General features: G+C 32.4%; 1 protein-coding gene and 1 long non-coding RNA gene across 2 annotated transcripts; one reads left to right on the top strand and one right to left on the bottom strand.

Annotated features, from left to right (window-relative positions):
* Positions 1-559: 559 nt before the first annotated feature.
* LOC114325805 (uncharacterized) lies at positions 560-4,012 on the top strand. Its single transcript, XR_007695939.1, has 4 exons — positions 560-760; positions 838-1,038; positions 2,089-2,246; positions 3,872-4,012. It is a non-coding gene; the product is annotated as an uncharacterized LOC114325805 (long non-coding RNA).
* A 114-nt stretch (positions 4,013-4,126) lies between these two features.
* LOC126879020 (uncharacterized) lies at positions 4,127-9,878 on the bottom strand. Its single transcript, XM_050641902.1, has 4 exons — positions 8,318-9,878; positions 8,188-8,260; positions 7,168-7,825; positions 4,127-5,737 (listed from the first exon to the last, which is right to left on the bottom strand). The coding sequence occupies exons 1-4, from the start codon at positions 9,589-9,591 to the stop codon at positions 5,346-5,348; spliced, it is 2,397 nt and encodes a 798-aa protein (XP_050497859.1). The 5' UTR covers positions 9,592-9,878; the 3' UTR covers positions 4,127-5,345.
* Positions 9,879-10,087: the final 209 nt, after the last annotated feature.

The following is a 10,087-nucleotide window of genomic DNA, read 5'->3' as shown; positions in this document are numbered from 1 at the left end:
TATTTATAATGTATTAGGTATATAGTACCCAAAAAACCCATTTGCAACCTGGCTGCTCAAGTGTCCCGAACATGGTATATTTTTGCCTTATTTCCCTGGTGTATAACTCACCTTGCCTATTGTCGTACAACGTAATCACCGTTGCGTATAATGGAACCGTGATAGTCGAGAATTATCTCTAAAACACCAGGGGCGGCCACTCTACCGAAACGCGTTATTTAATTTAACTAGACACTTTGTTGAATACAACAATTTTTCAATTCAGAATAGAAAAATTGTGTAACCTTCCTAATTGATTACGGATGCGTGGATGTGTAAAGCAAGCAAACAGAAGAAATAGGTTAATTAATTTTGCATTATATAAGTAAAAAGTCAAGGAAGTGGAAAATTAACACGGGACTAAATTTTTCAACTGATTAATGTTAGTCCTATTTTCATTTGAAACAATTTTTCACAAGGAAATCATTTGAAGTAAAGCCGCCAATTTCTTAGGTTTTTTTTTAACCATTTAGCCCTATGCAGTATGGTGCAATGTCTGGAATAAATTCGATATTTCACTTCTGTCTAAATCCCGGACCGAGGATTAGCGGCGTGTAATTTGGGTTGCCTATATAAACTTGAATCGCGAAATGGACCAAAAAATATTACAACTGTACAACAATGAGGTTATGTAATTTAGAAAATCTAAAAACAATAAACACAAATACACGCTTTTTGTTTCCAGATCAGTTTATCAAAGATCTAGAGAAACATGTAAAAGGTGAGTATTTTTTTTGACTTTTGTAAGTGAATAACAAATAAATGCTTCAAACAAATAAAAACATTTTTGTTTTGCAGATGAATTTGCCAAATAGGAATTTGGCAAAAATCCTTTTGGAACTTCACTCCATGAATACTGGCACTGTTGGGGGACACTACCATTGATTTGAATGGAGATGTGGAGTTTCAGGAAATTGTGTCACAATTTCCTATCACTAATGTGGATATCCTCAATGATGTTAATGAGTGGAGAGGGACCAGCAGTGTTATAAAAAAGTAGTGAGTACATTAAAAATTTATATAAATCAAACTAATGTAATGGCAGTTTTATTGAATTTGTTGTTAATAATTTACTATTTATTTATCCTCATCAGTAAGACCTGTTCAGAATCAATCAATTTTACTTCATCATCATAGTCATAATATATTTTGTGAACTGGTAAAATGTACCAAGTCGGAGCGGGAGCGCTGCCGACACGGAGATTTTCAATTGTTTTAGAGATTTTAGCTCGCCATCTTTCACGATTTAGAGTTAATTGGGTGGCTCTTGTAACACTCATCTTCAACAGCTGTTTCGTCGCATCCACCCAGCGTGTAGGGGAATGGCCACAACGTAGCCCACTAGGAGCATGATCCCGTACAACAAGTTTCTACATATTATCACTTCTATGAATATGCCCAAAGAACGTCAGAATTGTCGTGGACACAATGGAGGACAATCACTTTGGATTACCCAATTCATTTAAAATTGAGACGTGTGTTCAGTGGGTGGTATAAGGAACGTGAAGCATTCTCCTCCAGGCCCACATTTCAAATGCATCTACGTGAGCCAGATGTGCCTTTTTGGTAGTCCAAGTTTCAGAAGCATATAAGAAAATGGAGAAGACAAGAGAGTGAACCAGTGATATTTTGGTTGTTTTGGTGATATTATTGTCATGCCATATTTTAGTGAGCTTTGTCATAGTCACCTGTGCTTGCTGAATGCGCCATCGACTTTCGTTAATTCACAGCGACCCGAATTTTCGATCAAAGAACCAAGATACTGAAAACTTTAAACTAGTTGACAACAGCCTAATGACTTTATTTCAGGGTGATTATCATGTTCCCTGCCAAGAATCATAATTTTGGTTTTGTTATAATTAATACTAAGACCATCTGCACTCCATTGTTCTAATTTGTTCAGCAAGTCTAATAATTCTGATAATGATTTTACGTAGCTGCTATATAATATTCTTTATGATTAATACATGGTCTTGTTAAAAGTTAACAATTGACTAAATTAACTTAGCCACTTTTATTACTAAAGCTTATTATTTTTTTTTATCTTAGGTCCTATTTTTGAAAACCATTGGAGGGATAACCCTGAAGGTTATTAAAAAGGGTGTTCGCCAATCAATTAATTGCCCAAGCCAGCAGGCTGGGGCACAGTTGTGGCGGAAAAAAAAATTGCAAGCTTAGCAACTTAAAATTGATTTCTGCCATTAAAGGTATGTCATTCAACTAGAAGATTCTGACTAAGTTGAGAAATTTTATTAGTTACATAGACAATACCAAAACAGTAGAATGGAATAATAAATTTGACACAGCACAATAGTTTCTGTTTATTGGTATGTGCTGATGATTAACCAAGGTATGAGTGTGTCTGTCTAACCAATAAAAATTCTAAATTATGTTTTTTATAATGTCTTGGTACATATTACTGAATTTATCATAAAACTAGTTTTAAGTTTTTAAGGTAAATTCTTTAATTAAACTAATGCTTCTAGGATGAGGTTGATGTTTGAGTATTAAAAACGTGCTAAAATTTTTTTTGATATTAGAAAAATGATTGAAGTTGAAAGGGGTTGGAAAGAGATTTTTTTTAGGAGAAACCTTTTTAGTTGAGAGAGAGAGATTAGACAAGAAAAGAGGGAAGTTATGCTGTAATTGCAAAGTAGGTTTTTTATTTGATATGCATAAATATATGACATCACAAAACTTTCGACTTGATTTTTGCAAAACAAAATTATTTTCGCTTTATCTTGATATATCGCACCCTCAGTGCAAAACTGTTGTAAGTCAAAAATTTTATGAAAATGAAGTAATCATGGAATTTGCTTGTAAACATGCATATCTATCCCGTGTAAAATTTTAGGAACTTTCAAATGCTTAACCGGCTAAATATCACAACTATCACACCGACATTAGCACAGCGATATACACACGAAAATAAACAAAATCGTCTTTATCTCGAAACTTACTTATTTTGACTTACAACAGTCTTGCACTGAGGGTGCAATATATGTAATATTAAACTAAATAAAATGATGTGCTACAGTGTCATCAAGACAGAAATTATTGATGGCACTGAAGCAGTCTCAAGCATGCCATGTCTTCTACGTTTAAAGATGGCTTCATCCTAATGTACAAAGCTTCCTTAATACTCAACTCTGTAGGTGAATTAGATTGTTCAATTATTAAAAAATCACCACGAGCAGTATTGTGGTTTGACGATGCAAACACTTGGGAATAACCCCTCGCTTAAGTAGACGTTCCAATAAGTCTATTCCCAATTCAGCAATTTTTCAGCGTAGCATTGACTCAAACCACAATACTGCTCCTGGTGATTTTTCAATCATTGATCTGGCTAATTCACCTACAGAGTTGAGTATTAGAAGCTTTGTACATTTTTTGGATGAAGCCACCTTTAAACGTACAAGACATAGCATGCTTGAGACTGCTTCAGTGACATCAATAATTTCTGTCTTGATGACACTGTAGCACATCATTCATGTCATGTCAAAATTAATAGAAAATATATGTAATAAAAAAACATCAAAATCCACTTTGCTATTACAACACCACTAATCCTTCCTAAATTTTTCCGCATAAATTTAGAATCACAAAGTGAGGTCTTGTGGATTCTGGAATAGGTGAAGTTTTCTTGTAAAAAGTAGATTTAAAGAAATAGGAGTGTGCTAAACAGTGGCGTCTTTGATCGTTTCACAAATTACATTGAAAATAAGGGTGAATTGTATCTTTACTTCATGAGTCTCCCCTGGTTCATCGATTAGAAAAAGTTGTTTTGTAGTTTTTAAATGAACAAACTGAACTATTAGTGAAATAATTTCAGATGCTGTACATACTGATGAATGGTATTCTGAGAAAAAATTTGAAACTATTGCAGCGGATTGGACCCGTCAAGGAAAACAGCGCCACCAAAGGGAGAGGCAGAATAAATAAGTGACTTAATTTTTCCCAACATTTTATTATATAATAAAAAATTGCAAACTATATAATGTTTGTATTTAATTTGTCCACAATACATAGTAATAATACTAGTTTCCTCAACTTTATATTGCTGTAGATTATTTCTTACTTTAATTAGAATGTCAATTATATATTTACAATGTCAAGTAAAAATACTATCTACAGTAATATAAAGTTAAAGAAGCAATTTTATTGTAAATATTTTTCTAAACGTGCACTGTACGAGACATAGTTGACACAAAACTGAAACATATCTGATACATAGCTGCTACAGATAAGAGACATTATGTGATGCTTGAGAAAAGAGTTTTGCTCCATAGCTGCAACATATATCTGACATCCTTTAACGCTTAAGAAAAGAGTATTGTTCTGTAGCTGCGACATATACGTGACATAATTTAGTGCTCAAGAAAAGAGTTTTGCTCCCTTTTAGGGTAGGACATAGGAGCATAGCAGAGATAGCTCTGCTATGTTTATGCGCTTTTCTTGTGATGTATCTATGATAGAACAAGGAACATGTGTGATGTAACTGAAATGTAGTTGCTCTGTAAAATGGTCAACTGGGTAGGTACCTAACTACATATTTCGAAAACTTCTGAGAAATGGGAAAATACGAAAAGGTACCTAAAAACGTTTTTGAGCAAGTCATGCTGCATGAAAGAATTTTATAAATAATAGAATTTTGCTATATATGTGCCCAACCACTTTAAAAATTCACATTGTAAGGCATGAATGACACAAATATGTAGTAGGTACTTTTTTTTGTAGATGTACTTAAAAATGAAACTGAAAAGTTATTACTACCTATAAAGAGTGATCTATACCTATAACTGTGGGTATGCTTGACTTAAATAAAACAAGGATTAGATAATATAAAAAAATTAAAATTTTATTAAATTTAGGAAAGCAAGTAGGTATCATAAATATTAAATACCAATGTTGAAAAGTATGTAAATACCAAGTATTTAAATACTAAAAAATTATCCAAGTATTTGGGTAAATTTTTTTTTAATCATGCACCCTTGTTGCACATTTCTTTTAACTTGGTTCACAGCTGGTGGGCAGTATTTCAAAATTTAAATACCTACTTTTTGTAGGTGTTTAAATACTTTAGACTGTAGAGTATTTAAATTCCAAGTACTTACTTATTTATAATTATTATAGAGTATTTAAATATACAAAAAATATTTAAATTTCGAAATACTGCCCATCAGCTGCTCTGATACCAAGTTAAAAATATGAAATAAGCAAAAAGGGTGGATGCGATTAAGAAAAAAAAATTACCCAAAAACTTAAGTTTTTGCAATTAACTTACTTAATTAAAGTTTATCTAAACTTTAATTAAGTAAGTTAATTGCAATAGCGTCACATTCTTCACTTGTAGGTTTAGTCACCATTTTCTTTTTGTTGCGTTTTTTCTTTGTACTGAACAGCCGTCTCTGTTTCAAAATTTGTGAATTGCTGGGTTTAGAATCTTTGGATTCAAAATTAGAAATGGTCTGCTGGCGAATTGCTGTCAAGGTTGGCTCAATTGGATTTACCATTTTTTCCACAGCTTTCCATTCTTCCACTGTTGTAACCCCATTAACTACAACATATAGGTGTCGCAACATCTCTTCTTTTTTTTCCGCCAATGTTTTGCACCTGCTAGCAGACTTATTATCCATCTCTTCAAAAATAATTTCGGATTCGACTGCTTTGTGATCTTCAACGATTTCCATTTTCTGTTCTATAAAATAAATGTTTATTAAATACACCCCATTCTTAACACCCGTATCATTAAAACTCCAATATAATAATAGTTGGAGTTTAATATGTGTAAAATACATTGGTATTTACACATACATTTTGAAAGCCTTTCTATTAAATAATAATAGAATGTACTATTTTCATGCCAAAGCTCCTCAACCAGACACCAACAAAACACCCCACTATGTACAACCGAAAAACAAGGATATTTTGTATTGAATTTACCTCTAATTTCAAGGTAGACACTATTTAATTGATGTCGGGAATGGCATTCTAACTGGTTAAAAACAATGATTTTAAATGGCACAAAAAAAGTTCATTTAGGAGGTGGTTTTAAATTTGTTCTTAACATGTATTTTTTGGATGATCTGTGTTTTTAAAAAATTTAGTCATAATCCTAGATGTATAGGCCCGCTTTTTTTTTTAATAATTAACTAATATTAAGTGAATAAGAATTTATCAACATCATTTTATATCACACGTAAAGGTTGGAATAAATTCATTTTCTCGAGAATGGACGATTTTGGAAAAAATCCCAAAACAGGTCAATTTTTATTTTTAAATTACGACTTATTGGCATATATATCATACCAGTGACGTCACCCATCTGGGCATGATGACGTCATCGATTATTTTTTTTTTAATTAAACTAGGGGTCGTGTGATAGCTCATTTGAAAGGTAATTCAATTCTCTATCCAGTAATATAAACATTAACATAATAATTTATACAGGGTGTCCAAAAAATTTTTTTGAATTAAATTTTTTGACAAAAAGAAGAATGTGTGTAATTTATTTAAGTCAAAATACATTTTACTACTATCAGAAAACAGGAAAAAATGTTTATTTGGTAAATAAGTATTGTTTTTTGCTTAAATTCAATATTAAAGCCGCCACCCACCAGCCTCGTGACAGTTTGAACATTTAATATAAGCGAAAAGAAATGATTATTTTTCAAATAAACATTTTTTTCAGTTTCCTGAGAGCAGTAAAATGTATTTTGAATTGAATAAATTACATACATTCTTCTTTTTATATCAATTAATTTAATCAAAAAAAAATTTTTGGATACCCTGTATAAATAATTATGTTAATGTTTATATTACTGAATAGATAATTGAATTACCTTTCAAATGAGCTATCACACGGCCCCTATTCTCATTTAAAAAAATCATCGATTACGTCATAACGCCCAGATGGGTGACGACACTAGTATAATATATATGCCAAAAAGTCCTAATTTAAAAATAAAAATTGACCTGTTTCGGGATTTTCTTCTAAAATCATCCATTCTCAACAAAAAGAATTTATTCCAACCTTTACGTGCTCACTGTATATCTATAAACCAATTCAAAAAGTTTTCAATTACAAAAAAAAGAATAGTTTATGTATGTAATATAAAAAATATTTACCTTCCTGTGACAATTCCTTTGTTCCAGACTGATCAAGTTGCCTATACCTACAAAGCAAGTGAACGTGCTTGCACATATTCCATGCAATTGCAGAATCAATGCAGCTGCACGAATATTTGTGGATACGCACTTTGCAATCCGTGCAAATAAGTTGACATTCGCATTGTATATCATTTTCGTTGATGATATATATCTCTGCTTTTGTTGAAGATGGAATCTGCCAAGTGTCTTCCAAATTTATAATACGAGACATGTCTAGATCTAAACTAGTTTTATGTCTTCTTCTTAACTCTACAATTTTAGAGGACAGTTTTCCTTTGTTGAGGATTATTAGCCTGTCAAAGAGCTTATCTCTTACGAATTTCATGAGGACATTTACAGCTTTGTCTAATCTTTTATTGTTTTTCCCTTGGAAATAAATATACTTTATCGTCCCATGCATCCGTTCAAGGTGCATGTTGGTGTTTAGGCCAGCATGCATCCTATAACAGTAAGCCCAGGACATAGCCTTACTTGAATAATTTGATTCAAAATAATGACCAAAATCAACAGTACTTGGATCATTAAGGGTTTTTTGTACAAAACTTTGTAACATTGGTTCAAAGGCAGAGGGATCTGTCTCTTGCAGAAGAACCCTTAAAGTTTTATACACCAATTCCTGAAAAAAAAGCGCTTTTACAAAAAAATTTTATGGGTCATTATCCTTAAAAAGTTAATACAGTGTTGGTTAATAATATGACATGACGCTTTTTTAATTTATTTTTTGTCCATAAACTTTTATGTACTTTTGAAAAATAAAGAAGGAAAGAAACTTTTAGAAATTTTGTATTAAGAGCCTCACCTCAGGGCTCACTTACTACATTGTTGTGCACAGTTTTGTTCCACAATCAAAACATCAACACAGTCTAAGGAAATTTTTGAGAATGGTGTAAAAGAGTAAAAATTATAAGTTAATTTTTAATAATTGAATTAATTTTTGAGACTTATTTATTAATCAAAATCAACTAAGTAAGAACATACCTGTTTTTCTTTGGTCTTAATCAAAGTCAAGTTCTTTCTCCACGCACGATCCACATGCCATGTACAATATAAGCTGAAAAAATACATAATTAAAATTATATTATAATGTGAAAAATATAGTTAAACATACCGGAAATGTGTTTCACCCATTACTTTTGACCATGCATTATAGTACACATCTGCCATGTCAGACATGAAAACTCTTGCCTCAATAGGTCCACTTTCTTTCTTGATACAATTGAAAAATAAAGACATTATAGTCTCATCGCTTCTGCTGCAGATACAGAAACAGCAGGGAAAGCCTTGGCGTAGGTCATCAAGAACTAATAAAGTGTGAAGCTCAAATTGGTAGCTGTTAACACCATGAGTTCCATCGACACAAATACAGTCACTTCCAAACTTCTTCAATGTAGTGAGTTGACCAGTGTTCATAATTATTAAAATAAAATCATCACTATGCAGCTGGGGGTACTCATCCAATGTAATATCTTGAGGCTTATAAAATAAAACGCAGCTAGTTTTCATTTCATTTACCCAAGATTCTAGGCTAACAGCATCATCTCTGTGTCTTACTGTAGTAGAGCGAAGGTTAAAGCTGGCCTCAATATTGTAGAGATCTTTTTTTGTCAAAAGGTGCTTTCTTTGAAACTTGTCTGTGTCTGAAATTCCATCTCTCACTCCATCTAAAACTGCTTCAAATGGAATTTTTGCAGCTAGTTTCGCAGCAATTGTTTTTCTCTCTGAGGATGGCAAAAATAGGCGCCCAATTGCATTTTGATGACCAACATGAGTTTTGGTGAAATGGGCTAAATATTTTCCATCACTTTGGGCAACTTCTTTTATCATAGCAGGACAGTATCCATTAATTTTGACACTACCGTGTGTTTTCAGGTGCCTCTCGCCCTTACCTTTTGAGGTGAAATATCCCGATCGGTGGCATATGTAGTTCATTATTCCTGCCTTTTTTCCTGTTTCCACAACAAAACTAGCATTTGTTTCAAGCTCTATTTTATTCTTCCAAGAAATAAAGTCATCATGGTTGGAAAACTCTATTGTATCGTATTGCATAGGAATGCTATGAGAAGTTTCATAATGTTTAATAAAGTCCTTTTTAAAAGTTGCATGATAATCACACAGAGAACATTTATGTTGAAGTGTTTTAGTTTCTGCAGAAATTGATACATTTGTGTGCATTTTTTTGACATGAAAGTTTAAACTTTGCTTATGTCTAAATTGTTTATCACAATGTGCGCACTTATAGACGTTACCTTTAAGCACTTTTAAAGGGGCAATTGCATCCAATTTGTCGGGATGCGAACTATTTACATGTCTTTTTAAATCATGTTTACGCTTATACACATTTCCGCATTCCACGCACTTATTAATTCTTTCCACACCGAACATTTTCGTTGTCAAGAAAATGAAATACCTACTCAAAAGCAAACACAAACACAGAACTGTAAAGGCTTGTTGAACTGTAAACAGTAGAAATGATTGAATCGGAAAATTGATCTAACAGCTTCACTGCTTAATTGGTAATTATACAAAGAGTCTACATTCTACCACATCCAATACTATTTTAATATTAAATATCATGTAACCGCAGTAAATATCGGTTTTTATTATCACTAAATGGACTCGTCAGCGTTTTAAATTTTAAATAACACAAAAGTCCCCGATTCAAGTTTATATAGGCAACCCAAATTACACGCCGCTAATCCTCGGTCCGGGATTTAGACAGAAGTGATATTTCGTAAACCGGCGACTTTAAGAAAAAATCCCGAAACAGGTCGATTTTGATGACGTAATCAATGATTTTTTTAAATGAGACTAAGGGTCGTGCGATAGTGTAACGTTACAAACGTCACATCTTTGCTATTTTATTTTTAAATAATTATTC

Source organism: Diabrotica virgifera, chromosome 1 (assembly GCF_917563875.1).
Source record: "Diabrotica virgifera virgifera chromosome 1, PGI_DIABVI_V3a".
In the NCBI taxonomy this organism is placed as follows: domain Eukaryota; kingdom Metazoa; phylum Arthropoda; class Insecta; order Coleoptera; family Chrysomelidae; genus Diabrotica; species Diabrotica virgifera.
Note: the sequence above shows the minus strand (reverse complement) of the source record. Positions and strands in the feature narration are given on the sequence as shown.

Excerpts from the sequence above, each read along its gene's own strand:
- LOC126879020 (XM_050641902.1), bottom strand. The coding sequence starts at position 9,591 with ATGTTCGGTGTGGAAAGAATTAATAAGTGCGTGGAATGCGGAAATGTG. Across the intron at positions 7,826-8,187 it reads TTAAGACCAAAGAAAAACAG|GAATTGGTGTATAAAACTTT; the intron begins GTATGTTCTTAC and ends CTTTTTTTTCAG. Across the intron at positions 5,738-7,167 it reads AAAGGAATTGTCACAGGAAG|AACAGAAAATGGAAATCGTT; the intron begins GTAAATATTTTT and ends TTTATTTTATAG.